General features: G+C 40.0%; 1 protein-coding gene across 2 annotated transcripts in view; it reads left to right on the top strand.

The window, feature by feature from the left end:
• C1H9orf85 (chromosome 1 C9orf85 homolog) overlaps positions 1–14,472 on the top strand; it is a 117,540-nt gene that overhangs the window by 85,092 nt on the left and 17,976 nt on the right. Inside the window, exon 3 of one of the 2 annotated variants that reach the window (XM_072838197.1) lies at positions 9,918–10,021. The exons of the other annotated variant lie outside the window; for it this stretch is intronic. Within the exon in view, the coding sequence (XP_072694298.1) occupies positions 9,918–9,921 (4 nt within the window). The 3' untranslated portion in view covers positions 9,922–10,021. Of the gene's footprint in view, positions 1–9,917; positions 10,022–14,472 lie in introns of those variants that run through there. 2 annotated transcript variants of the gene reach the window in all.

The following is a 14,472-nucleotide window of genomic DNA, read 5'->3' as shown; positions in this document are numbered from 1 at the left end:
CTCTGCCTCTCTCTCTGTCTCTCATAAATAAATAAATAAAATTTTAAAGAAAAGAGAGAATGGGCAAAGATGAGGATGCCCGGCTGGCTCAGTCAGTGGAGCATCTGACTCTTGATCTTAAGGTTGTAAGTTGGAGCTCCACATTGGGTAGACAGTTTACTTAAAAATAAAACCCTTAAAAAAAAAATGGGCAAAGGACATGAAGAGACATTTCACTGAAGAGGATATTTGGATGGTAAATAAACACAGGAAAAGATGCTCAATATCATTAGCTATTAGGGAAATGCAAATGAAAGCCACAGTAGGATATCACTATGTTATAACTGCTAAAAAAAATGTAGTGAAAAAAAAAAAAATGTAGTGACAACACTAAATCCTGGCAATGGTTAGGAGAAACTAGATCCTACACACATTGTTGATGGGAAGGTAAAATGATACCCACTCTGGAAAATAGTTTCTTAAGGTACTAAACACACACTTAGTAGGCATTTATCCCAGAGAAATGAAAATTCATGTCCATTCAAAAATCTGTACACAAATGTTCATAGAAGTTTTATTTGTCGGGCAGCCCGGGTGGCTCAGCCGTTTAGCGCTGCCTTCAGCCCAGGACATGTTCCTGGAGACCAGGGATCGAGTCCCAGGTCGGGCTCCCTGCGTGGAGCCTGGCCTTCCTCTCCCTCTGTCTGTGTCTCTGCCTCTCTCTCTCTCTCTGTCTCTCATGAATAAATAAATAAAATCTCTTTAAAAAATAAACCTTTAAAAAATAAAAAAAAAATAAAAGAAGTTTTATTTGTCATAGTCTCAAACTGCAAACAATCAAAACGTCCCTTAAGGGACACCTGGGTGGCTCAGTGTTTGGGTGCCTGCCTTAGGCTCGGGGCATGATCGCAGGATCCAGGATCGAGTTCTGTATCAGGCTCTTTGTGAGGAGCCTGCTTCTACCTCTGCCTATGTCTTTTCCTCTCTCTGTGTCTCTGTGAATAAATAAATAAATAAATCTTTTTAAAAAATGTCCCTTGATAAGGGGATGATTAAATAAACATGTGATACATAGATACCATGAAATACTATTCCACAATAAAAAAAGGAACAAACTGTTGATACAACCACTTAATGGATCTCAAGGGCATTGTACTAGATGAAAAAAAAGGTGAATCTTAAAAGTCCACATGTTATATAATTCCATTGATAAGACATTCTCAAAATGTTAAAATTATAGAGATGGAAAACAAATTAATGACTGCCAGCGGTTAGGGATGTTGTGGGGTGGGGGGAGATGGGGGGGTGTGATGGTAAAGGAGTAGCATAAGGGAAAGCTTTATAGTGATGGGACAGTTTTGTATCCTGATTCTGAGAGGGTTACATGAATCTACGTGATAAAATGGCATAGAACTAGGCCGTTGTATGGTATAGGAGTGCCTGGGTCACAGTCAGTTGAGTGGCCAACTTGATTTTGGCTCACGTCATGATTTCAGGGTGGTGAGATCGAGCGCTGAGTTGGGCTCCGAGCTCAGCATGGAGTCTGCTTGAATGATTCTCTCTCTCTGTTCCTCTGACCCTCCCCCTTGCTCGTGTGTGCGTGTTCTCTCTCTAAAATAAATAAATAAATCTTTTAAAAAAGGAACTATGCCCTTGTATAGTACCAATGTCAGTTTCCTGATTTTTGTTATTGTTCTATATTATCCTATAGTTACATGAGATGTAATTATTGGGCAAGACTGGATAAAGGCTACAGGAGACCTTGACTCCATTGTTTCTACTGTTTTTGCGAGTTGCTGTGAATCTACAATTATTTTAAAGTAAAAGTTTAAAAAAGTGTATGTTAAAAAAAATTAAATATGCAATAGACTTGTATGTTTCATTAGTATGTAATATATAAAGCAGTGTACAAAAAAAAAAAAATCCCCATTTTATCCCTAAAATCCATCAGCTTAATATCTGTGTCATTTTGGATCCAGCATGAAATAGATGGCAAGTTCAAGTGAGGTAGCTGAGGAAGTTCTGACGGAGGGACTATTTACACAGTTTTGTGCATGGTTAAAGAAAACCAACCAAGGATGATCACGCATTCCAGGGCTCGCAGAAGCAGAGGTGTGGGGGAAACATGATTGCTTAGGGCTCAAGGTGCAAAAGTAGGGAACAGAACAGTTACTGGAACTAAAGAGGGTTTTAGGAAAGTGCTGCCCACTAATAGCTGTGGCTGGAAAATAAATAGCACCCATCACACCCTTCTGCCCTCCGTTCTCCAGCTTTACCTCCCTCTTGCCAAGTCCAGCCCAAAGTGAGAGTGCATCCCTGGAACACAACAATGAGGCTGTGAGCAAGAGTGAGGGGGGAAGGTTGAAGATTCGAGATGGAGGAACAAAATCAAGAACATCCAGCGTGGTGTTCTTCTAGAACTTTTTTATTTGCCCTCAAAGGTAGTAGATTTTTATTATGTTCTCTTTTATATACAGGAGGTATTATTTATTATTATATATAATATATAATTATATAATATTATTACACATTGTTCTCCAACATGCTTTCTCCCCCACTCACTGTATCTTAGATTTTCTTTAAAAAAAAATATTTTTATTTATTTGTTTATTTTAGAGAGAGAGAGAGAGAGATTTTTTCCTGGATAATCTGAATCAGCTTGTGAAATTTTTGTCTTATCCTGTTTTATTTATTTATTTTTGACCAGAAGTAGTACATGAAAAATTACAATGCCTAGGGAGCAACACTTGCTTCCAGAGCTCTCCTGAGCTTGCAAACAGCATCAGATATCATCGCTGGTCATGTTGCATTTCTCGGATTTGTAGACTGAGAATGGATAGAGAGAAAGTAATAGTTGGGCTTAGGGGTGTGACAGTGGCTGTAACTGCCTCAGAAGAGGTCCCATAGTTTTGGAGTGACCTCTTGATCTATCCCTGACTCTCCGTGGTGGATGAGAAAGTGAGAAGAGAGGAAACTGGTCTGACACTTACCTCCTTCCTGCTCATATTCCGGTACACAAAGCAGGGGTTTGCCGCTAGCCCCATGCTGATTGATCTGTGACCATTTGCTACCAGTTGTTAAATATTTTTTTTAAGATTATTTATTTATTTATTCATGAGACACACACACACACACACACACACACACACACAGATACAGGCAGTGGGAGAAGCAGACTCCGTGCAGGGAGCCTGATGTGGGATTCGATCCTGGGCCCCGAGGATCACACCCTGGGCTGAAGGTGGCACTAAACTGCTGGGCCACCTGGGCTGCCCTAAATATTTTTAATATCCATCGCCAACCCCCCCACCTCAATCTCCAGTGGAGGCTTTGTTCTACTTTCCTCTGGCTCCAGAGTTTAGTTTCAGAGGTCATAACTTGAACCAGCCAGTGATGATTTCTCTATCACATGATATTTACTGAAAATTGGGATCTGTCCTACCTGATGATGGACATTTTTACTTTGAAGTCCTGTTGGGACTTTCTATCTTTTTGTAATTGTGTTTCAATGAGCATTTTAAAGATGAGCCAGAGGGATGATTTTGCCAAGGGTTCTTTTTTTTTTTTTTTTTTTTTTTCCCAAGGGTTCTTTAGCTGCCCACTTAACCAGGAAGAACTTAGAAGCAGGTTTTAGAACCAACCCCTAGAAGTTGTATCCATTTTTTTATTTGACTTGTCTAAAAGTTGATGTGCTAATAACACTTACTGCTTCTCCATGTTGTAAATAATGTAACAATTTAGTGAATTGTTATATTTTTGAGTTCAGAAATAATGGCCACAGGAGCACCAAATACTGGAAGGTCTTGTCTCCCTGAGCTTGTGATCTCCTAGAGCCATGATTGTAACTGGAGGTATGTCAGGATCATCGGAAGCTCAAGGCCCAGATGCCTCACTTTGCAGCTCTTGGTCTGGCCCTCCTTGGCAGGTGGTTACTTGAGAAAATGGGGGTAGATGTTTGACAAGGTATGAAGGAAGACTTGTCTACTTAACCTACTTACTGATGTTAACCCAACTTCATCTGATAGAGTCTTTCTCTTTCAGCCACACCAGCCTTTGCTGTCCTTCAAACACATTAACTTCATCCCCTCTTTAGGAACTTTGTATTAACTACTCTCATGCTAGGACACTGTGCTCTAGCTCTTTGCCTGTGTCTCTTCATCTTCAGGTTTCAGCTTAAATATCCCTTCCTCAGAGAGGTCTTCCCTGACTGCCTCATCTAGATATCCTTACCCCACAAACTCTACATTCATCATCCTGTGTTCTTTCTTTTTTTCTGGCATTCTTCAAAATCTTTCATTTGCTCATTAAGGGACCACATTGACCACAGTCTCCCACTTACTCTAGACTCCATGAGGGCAGGGAGTCCAGTTCACCATTGTACCGCAGGTCCCTGGCATAGTGTCTGGCATGTGGTAGGCCCTCAATAAATGTGAAATAAACTGGATGGATGAACTCATCAGCAGAGACGTACTGTGATCCTTCTGGAAACTGGTAGCAATTATGAGGAAGATAGGGCATATGATTCATGTTTTAATTTAAAACATCTTTAAGCAGATTACTTAGGTAATACCAGCGTATATGGCAGGAAGCAATTTATCTCAGGCCAGTTGGGGAAATGTAGCCTTACTAAACATGTGGAAAAAAGGAACTCTGTGAAACTCCATCTAGTAGCCTCCTCTCATCAGAGCTCTCTTTTATATGCTATAATGTTGCTTTAATTTTTTTTTTTTTTTGAGAGAGTGCAAATGGGAAGGGAGGGGCAGAGGGAGAGAGGGAATCTTAAGCAGGCCAGACCCAGCATACCAGCCCAGACCCCAATGCAGGGCTTGATCTCATGTCCCTGAGACCATGACCTGAGCTGAAGTCAAGAGTCAGATGCTTAGCTGACTGAACCACCAACACTTTTCATGAGCTTTGAAATAGATTTAAGTGAATTGTTAATGCTTTCCTGCCTTAAAAAGAAAAAAGTGAGAGACACCTGGCTGGCGCAGTCGGAAGAGCATGTGACTCTTGATCTCAGGATTATAGGTTTAAACCCACATTGAGTGTAGAGATTACTTAAAAATAAAATCTTTTTTTAAAAATTGAAACATTAAATTAAAAAAGAGAATTCAATTAATTCATTAATTTATAGTTAGAAGGGTCTGGAGCTTGTAGGCACTGTTGATAGACATATTAGTACAACAATTTTGAGAATCTTTTTTTTTAAAAGATTTTATTTATTTATTCATGAGGGGGAGAGAGAGAGAGAGAGAGAGAGAGAGAGAGGCAGAGATACAGGCAGAGGGAGAAGGAGGCTCCATGCAGGGAGCCCAACGTGGAACTCTATCCTGGGTCTCCAGGATCAGGCCCTGGGCTGAAGGCGGTGCTAAACCGCTGAGCCACTGGGGCTGCCCCAATTTTGAGAATCTTAAAATTAAAGAGTTTTTGAACTGGATGCATTCTTAGAAATCATTTGGTTTGACTCTATTTTGTTGGGAGACTAAACGGTAGAGTGAAAAGAGACATTGGTGCATAGACTACCATTCAGGGACCTGTATAACCATTAGCAGATAATGTAGTCTGATGGATGACTTTATTTTAAAAATTTTTTTTAAAGTTGTGTTTTTTTTTTTTTTTGCTTGTTTAGTAAACTCTACTAAATATGGGCCTCAAACTCATGACCCCAAGATCAAGAGTCTCATGCTATCCCAACTGAGCCAGACAGGTGCCCCTAGTGGATCACTTTAGATCATTAAAAAAAAAAAGATTTACTTATTTATTTTTTGAAATGGAGAAGGGGAGCAGTAAAGGGAGAGGGAGAGAGGGAATCTCAATAAGACACTCCACTGAGTGCAGAGCCCAATGTGGGGCTCAATCTCATGACCTGAGCTGAAATCAGACACTTCACTGACTGAGCCACCCAGGTGCCCCAACTTTAGATCATTTAATCTCAGGATCACTTACCTCAACTGTAAACAGGGATCCAGTGTATGGATTGTTTGTGGTTAAATGAAATAAATTATAAAGTGACCGGTACATCAGAGGGCCCCAGTAAATGGCAGCTAATCAACATCATTCACAGATGAGAAAACTAAGAATTGGAAAAAAAAAAATAAGTGAAATAAAAATGTAACTGGTACATTAACATTAAATCTGATGTCCTAGAACAGTGTTCCCAACTGGTGGTTCTCAATTGTGATACCTAGGGAGATATAGCAAGTCCTGATGCTAAAGCCCCATCCTAGAGGAATTAGCTCAGAATCTATGGAGTTGGGATCCAGAATCAGTATTCATTTTAAGCTTCACAGGTCATTGCAAAGTGTGGCTGTGTGTGTTATATTTACTTAAAGTACAAATTTCCAGACTTGGTACCAAACCCACAGTATTAATTTGTGGGGCTTTGGTGACAAAGTAAGACTGGGTGGCTTAAACAGAAATGTATTGTCTCATAGTTCTGGCATCTGGAAGTCCAAGATCAAGGTGTTGGCAGGATTGGTTCCTTCCAAGAACTGTAGGGGGAGGACGTGTTCCAGGCCTTTCTCCTTGGCTTGTAGATGACTGGCTTCTGTGTCTTCACATCATTTCCCTGACATGCAAGTGTCTGTATCTAGGGATCCCTGGGTGGCGCAGCAGTTTAGCGCCTGCCTTTGGCCCAGGGCGCAATCCTGGAGACTCGGGATCAAATCCCACATCGGGCTCCCGGTGCCTGGAGCCTGCTTCTCCCTCTGCCTATGTCTCTGCCTCTCTCTCTCTCTCTCTGTGACTATCATAAATAAATAAAAATTTAAAAAAAAAAAAAAAGTGTCTGTATCTAACTTTCCCTTTAAATAAGGACCCCAGTTATTGGATTAGGGCCCACCCTAAAGACTTCATTTTAACTTGATTACCTCTATAGGGACCCTATCTCCAGATAAACTCAGATCCTACTAAGGACTAAGGGCTCCAACATTAGGAAATGGCGGGGGGATGGACACAGTTCAACCTATAACACCCATCAAATCAAAACCTCCAAGGCAAGGCCTGGGAAACCTGTTTAGTAATCAGGAATGTCTGGGAAATGTGGGCCTAAGGCAGAAGGAAATACTTAAAATGCTAGCAGAGGCCAGGCAGGCTAAGGACCAAAGCTGTTATGGACTCAGCCCCTGAAAAGGATAAACTCAGGTCCAGCATGATATTGTCATTCAGAATTGAGGGGTCCAGCATGCCTGGTCCTTAGTGTTCTGTTTTTGTTTGTTTGTTTTTAATGAAAAGCTGAAAACCTAGATTTTTATTTAAAAGTGTTTAGTATGTGCAGTGCTCTGAATAACTTCTAGGGGTTGGTTCTAAAATCTGTGCCTGGGCAGCCCGGGTGGCTCAGCGGTATAGCGCCGCCTTCAGCCCAGGGTGTGATCCTGGAGACCCAGGATGGAGTCCCATGTCGGGCTCCCTGCATGGAGCCTGCTTCTCCCTCTGCCTGTGTCTCTGTCTCTGTCTCTGTCTCTGTCTCTCTCTGTAACTCATGAATAAATAAATAAAAAATAAAAAAAATAAAATCTGTGCCTAAGTCCTTCCTGGTTAAGTGGGCAGCTAAAGAACCCTTCCCCGAATCATCATTCTGGCTCACTTTTAATTAAATGCCCATTGAGACACAATTACAAAAAGATAGAAAGTCCCAACAGGACTTCAAAATAAAAATATCTATCATCAGGTAGGACAGATTCCAATTTAGTAAATATCCTGCGATGGAGAAACCATCAGAAACAGTTCAAACAAAATATGTCTCTAAGCTTGATTCAGTCAGTATTTTACATATCTTTGGGTTAGAAAGCACTGGATTCTTTTTGTTTTTAATTTTCAGCTTTTTAGAAAGCTGAAACACTTTTTAGAAAAGTGTTTAGAAACACTTTTTAGAAAAGTGTTTATTTATTCATGAGAGAAAGAGAGAGAGAGAGAGAGAGGCAGAGACCCAGGCAGCAGAGGGAGAAGCAGGCTCCATGCAGGGAACCTGACACGGGACTCGATCCTGAGACTCTGGGATCAGGCCCTGGGCTGAAGGTGGCGCTCAACCGCTGAGCCACCCAGGCTGCCCGCGTTGTTGTTTTTTTTTTAAAGATTATTTATTTATTTATTCATGAGAGACACACACACAGAGAGATAGAGAGGAGCAGAGACACAGGCAGAGGAGAAGGAAGGAATAATAGCTTCCTCCATGCAGGAAGCTTTATACTGGGCTCAAAAGCCATTGTTGGCTGCTGCTTAGTGTGAGGAGGATGGGGCACCAGGAGGAGGGGAGGGAGGGAAGAAGGGTCAGTTTGGTCCAGCTATTCTGTGATGATTGCCTCAGGCAGATCCCTTAATTAACTGATTAAATCATCTGGTCAACAGTTGTGTTTGGAGAATTTTCTGGGTGTTAGTAACTGAGCTATGCTTTTTTTTTTTTTTAAGATTTTATTTATTTATTTGAGAGAGAGAGAGAAAGAGAGAGAGAGAGATAGCATGCAGGGGGAGGGTCAGAGGGAGACCAGACTCCCCACTGAGCAGGGAGCCAAACATGGGGCTCAATCCCACAACCCTGAGATCATGACCTGAACCGAAGGCAGACATCTAACTGCCTGAGCCACCCAGGTGCCTCTGAGCTATGCTTTGAATTATGACTATGAGCTTCAAGTTTCTTCAGAGAGGACTGCTCTTCTCTTGGGCCTGCTGTGTATTTTGGGCTGTGGTTTCTCTCCTTTTATTACTCGGGTACCCCCCAGTGTTTTTTAGTCTGATTATCAGTATCCCCTTTTCTGTTGTTTCTGGAGCTGTTAGGAATTGGTTCTTTTAAAAATATTTCTTTCTACGATTACAACGAAATTTCAAACAAGGATGGTAAGTAGATACATGTTCTCATCCCATCATCTTTGAAAAAAGCATGAAATGTAAAAAATATAATGAACAGCATTGTACACAGGGTGGTTTAACATGTGAAATGCTTCTAATACCCTGATGCTGCTGTGTATACCTCACCCCAGAAGGAGCCACTGTTCTTAATTCATGTTCTATCATCCTCATGTGCTTCCTTATAATCCTCTCCTATGTCTACACATTGCTAAACTATATACATGTGCACGCACACACGTGCATATAGTTCATATATGTGTGTGTGCATATAGTGTGTGTAATATATATTATCATAAATATAATGTACGTTATATATTACATTATTATAATAAATATAATATATAATATCATTTGCCTGGTTTTATATATAGAGATGGTGTAATATTGCACACATTTTTCTATACTTACTGTTTTTCCTGGTTTCATTCCTTTTCTTTGTTCTTGGAGTATTCCATTTTATGAAAATACCACAATTCAGTGCTTCAAACTTTTATCAATCTAGTGAACTTCTGTAACCTAACTAATAACATTTTTTGCTTGAATTCTATTTTTTTGGATATTACTATGGCTACAACAGATTTTTTAAAAAAGATTTTTAATTTATTCATTTGAGAAGAGAGTGCACAAGAGCAGGGGAAAGAGGCAGAGGGAAAAGCAGACTCCATCTCAGGACCCCAGGATCATGACCTGACCTGAAGGCAGATACTTACCCATCTGAGCCACCCAGGTGCCCCACTATAACAGCTTTTATTTTTTGTTCATGTTTGCCCATATATACACATATCTTGTTTTCAATTCTTTTACTGTCAGTTTTTCTGTGTTCTTATATCTTTGATTTTTCTCTTCTAGAAGAGATAGTACTGGATTTTTAAATTTTCCAGTCTGACAATCTCAGTTTTTTTTTTTTTTAACGATTTTTATTTATTTATGATAGACATGGAGAGAGAGAGAGGCAGAGAGAGAAGAAGGCTCCATGCACCGGGAGCCCAACGTGGGATTCGATCCCGGGTCTCCAGGATCGTGCCCTGGGCCAAAGGCAGGCGCCAAACTGCTGCGCCACCCAGGGATCCCAGTTTTTTTGTTTTTGTTTTTAGGTAGGCTCCACACCCAGCATAGAGCCCAGTGTGGGGCTTGAACTCATCATGCTGAGATCAAGATCTGAGCTGAGACTGAGTCGAATTCTTAAGGAAATGAGCCAACCAGGTACCCCTAATCTCAGTTTTTTAACTGAAAATTAAATAAATTTAAATTTATTTAAATAAATTTTAAATTGGATTCATTTATATTTTTTATGACTCCTGATATATTCAAATTTATTTCTAACTTCTTTACTTTCTCATCCTAATCCATTATTGCTTTCTTCTGAATTTATTTATTTTTTTAACTTTTTTTTTTTTTTTGAGAGAAAGAGAGAGTGAGCAAGAGAAGGTGTTTGAAAGGGAGTGGGTTAGAGAAAGAGAGAGAAAGAATCTTAAGCAGGCTCCATGCCCAGCAAGAAGCTCAATGTGGAACTCCATCTCCTGATCCTGAGGTCATGACCCGAGCTGAAATCAAGAGTTGGGTGCTTAACCAACTGAGCCACCCAGGTGCCCCACTTCTGAATTTATTTTTAATAAATAACTTTACTTTTAAAGTTTTTTTTTTAAGACTTTATTTATATATTCATGAGAGACACAGAGAGAGGCAGAGACACAGGCAGAGGGAGAAGCAGGCTCCATGCAAGGAGTCCAAAGAGGGACTGATACCGATACCGGGACTACAGGATCACAACCTGAGCCAAAGGCGGTGCTAAACCGCTGAGCCACCCAGGCCACCCTGGACTCATTTTTTTGTTTGTTTGTTTTGTTAGGGGCTACAAAATTGTGAGTTTCTAAATTTTTCTTCCTTTTACATATATTAGGGGGAATTCTTTGGTGAGGAAGAGCCTTCTTTCTGGTTAGGGCTGTTGGGTTATGCTTTTTTTTCTTTTTTTTTAAGGTTTTATTTATTTATTTGTGAGAGACAGAGAGAGACAGAGAGAGACACAGGCAGAGGAGAAGCAAGCTCCATGCAGAGAGCCTGATGTGGGACTTGATCCTGGGGACTCCAGGATCACGCTCTGGGCCAAAGGCAGGTGCTAAATCGCTGAGCCACCCAGGGATTCCCCATTGGGTTACTCTTAATTTCAGTTCTTACTTCAAGACAGTATGAAGGTTTAATTATTTCCTTTATTTATTTATTTTTAAGAACTTATTTATTTATTTTTAAATTTTTTAAAAAAATTGTTTCCTTTTAACCTTAAAATCTTAATATGGGTATTTAACAAAATCGAAGTTAGTATCTCTGCTCTTTTCCACCAATTCAAAGACTTTAGACTTTGCCTCACAGACTATCTTTATCAGGGTTTTAGTTCTATCTTTTTTTTTTTTTTGGTTTTCCCTCAAATTAGACTTAATTATTACTGATTTACATAGTCCATCTCTGTATGTTTATACATATTATATAGTATATATATATGTGTGTGTGTATCCCATGCTGCTTTTTGTGTTGTTACTGTTTTGGTTATAACTCCTTTATTTTGTGAAACATACTCTACAGTGGAATCTTAAATGAGGGGCATGTGAAGTAAATTTTTGGAGCCCTTGCACATCTATAAATGTCTTTATTTTACCTTCACACATGTTTTGTAGTTTGATAAAGAATTTGTCAGGCATGGTTCCTTGAACATTTTAAGTAATTGTCCTAATACCTTTTAGTATTGCTGTTGAGAATTAAATATCCTTTTGATTCCTCATCCTTTGTTTGTGACCTGTGTTTCCTCTCTGAAAGTGGTTAGAATCCTTAATTTATCTTGTTCTTCCAAAATTTTATTATGATATGCTGGGTTCTTTTTCATTTATTAAAATCACGTGAGCTCTTTCAACTGAAGACTATGTTCTTCTGTTCTGGATATTTTTTAATTAAAAAAATTAAAAATATTGTATTTATTTATTCATGAGAGACAGGGGGGGGCAGAGACAGGCAGAGGGAGAAGCAGGCTCTCCGCTGGGAGCCCCTTGTGGGACTCTATCCTAGGACCCTGGGATCATGACCTGAGGCAAAGGCAGATGCTCAACCATTGAGCCACCCAGGTGTCCCTGGATTTTTTTTATATCAGTTCTTTGATAATTTTATTCCTTTTGTTTTATCTATTTACTTTTTCTGGAACTGCTATGAATTACTTGATAGGTATCTTTGATTTCTTGTCTCAGTCTATTGTCTTTTCTCCCTGACTTCTGTCTCTGTATCTTTTATAGTTCTCCAGTCCAGGAGATTTACTTAATTTTTGTAGTCCAGCCCATCTGTTGGATTTTTAGGAACTCTAATTTTTTAAAAACTTTAAAATTTTTGTTTAAATTTTATTAAAAAAATTTTTTTTTAATTTTTATTTATTTATGATAGTCACACACAGAGAGAGAGAGAGAGAGGCAGAGACACAGGCAGAGGGAGAAGCAGGCTCCATGCACCGGGAGCCTGATGTGGGATTCGATCCCGGGTCTCCAGGATCGCGCCCTGGGCCAAAGGCAGGCGCCAAACTGCTGCACCACCCAGGGATCCCTGTTTAAATTTTATTTTTATTTATTTATGATAGTCACAGAGAGAGAGAGAGAGAGGCAGAGACATAGGCAGAGGGAGAAGCAGGCTCCATGCACCGGGAGCCTGATGTGGGATTCCATCCCGGGTCTCCAGGATCGTGCCCTGGGCCAAAGGCAGGTGCCAAACCGCTGCGCCACCCAGGGATCCCTAAAAACTTTAAAATTTTTGATTCCTTTTTCATAGCATCCTGTTTAGTTTTTATAGATGACCTATATTCTCTTGTCTTGTTGAAAATAATGATAATGTCTAAAAAGTATATTATTTTGCTTTGTACATTATAATTGTTTTTCTGGATTCCTTTTCTGTATTTTTGTTTTGAGCTTCTATTTTTCCTACTTAAAGCTTTCAGCAAATGTCTATCTACCCTTGATTCAGAACAAATAGCACATTCTATGAAGAGACTTTGAGCGGAAATTAAAGGATAAAAAAGATATTTTCTTTGGTATTGTTTTGAAATAAGCACCTAATTCTTGATGGTCATCCCTCTTTCAACTTCACATATTATTGTCTTTTCAAGCAACCTTGACTTTTTTATGAGATGACTATGTTTTCTATGGGTGAATGTCAATTTAGGCATAACCTTGTGAGATATATTTTTTAAAGATTTTATTTCTTAAGTCATCTCTATACCCGGCATGGGGCTCAAACTCACAACCCTGAGATCAAGAGTTGCAAGTTTTGAGGGCTGACACTTTGCCCATACATACTTATTAGAGCACAAGACTAGGAGTTAGGGGGACTGGGTTCAACTTCCTGCTTCTTACTATGTGATCATTGGTGAATCTGAACCTCAGTTTTGTCACATGTAAAATGAAACCCATTTTCCTCACCATGCTAGTAATGGGGATCAAATGTGATAAACCAGTTGTCTTCACTCATGAATCATCAGTCTAATTGTTCTTAAATTCCTTCATCCACAAAGACCTGCAAGCATGACACTTGTTCCCCAAGTTGTTATTCTTTCAGGGAAGATTACTTTCTGGCTGAGGCTGGCAAACAGCTGCCACATTTTAATTTATTATGATTTTTTGTTAGTTTGTGTTTGTTTCCTAACCTTGTATAATTTCAATTTTTTGGAATCCGAATGAGAATCTTGAGGCCAAATTCTACTTCATTCAGTCTCTGGTTGGTCTTTTATTTTTAAAGTTTTTATTTATTCATGAGAGATACAGACAGAGAGAGAGAGAGAGAAGGGCAGAGACACAGGCAGAGGGAGAAGCAGGCTCCACGCAGGGAGCCCTACCTGGGACTCGATCCCTGGTCTCCAGGATCACGCCCTGGGCTGAAGTCAGGCGTCAAACCGATGAGCCACCCAGGAATCCCTGGTTGGTCTTTTAAAAACAAATGTGGTTGCATGAAATTGATGTCAGAAAAATGCCTATAGTCCATTAATCACCTTGGGTGGACAAGACAGGTGGCTACTGCAAGAATAAGGGAATAATCCCTAAGTGACTAAGACAAAACGTAATTCCCTTAGGAACCAGGTCAAGCAGATTATGTAGGGCTAGGGTGGTGACTCAGCCTTTTGAGGCTTGTACTTCCAGGTTGAGGGACTTGTGAGGTGTTTTGGGGAGTGTGTGGGTAGCTTTGTGGGAAGAGCGATTCATCCTCCTGGAAGCATTGCTTTGCGTCTCTGTCTCTGTCTCTCCCTATCTCCCTGTCTCTGTCTCCCCCTCTTGGTGTCTCCATTTTCCTCTAACTCATTTGCTCTGGCTCTCACTCTCTTTATAACTTCCTTTTGTTCTGTCCCTCAAGAAGGGAAACATAAGTGAGGAAGTTTAATTTTAGTTCCCAAAAGGATCAGAGAGGACATGAAATAGTAGCTAGTGACTGATTAGCTGTAAGGAAAAAAAGTTATGCATATTTTTCTTCAAAAACAGCCCATAGTCACGACAAGCTACAACCCAAATAAATATGAGACTAGTAATTGAGCACAGGTTTCTAAGATAATGAACCAAGGAAGACATAGTACAGAGATAAAGAAGAATAGACCTACATTTATTGAGCCTGTGTGCTATCTGGAAAGCTGCTGCA

This window comes from Canis lupus, chromosome 1 (assembly GCF_048164855.1).
Source record: "Canis lupus baileyi chromosome 1, mCanLup2.hap1, whole genome shotgun sequence".
NCBI classification, from domain to species: Eukaryota; Metazoa; Chordata; class Mammalia; order Carnivora; family Canidae; genus Canis; species Canis lupus.
This window is presented reverse-complemented; position numbering and strand designations above follow the sequence as displayed.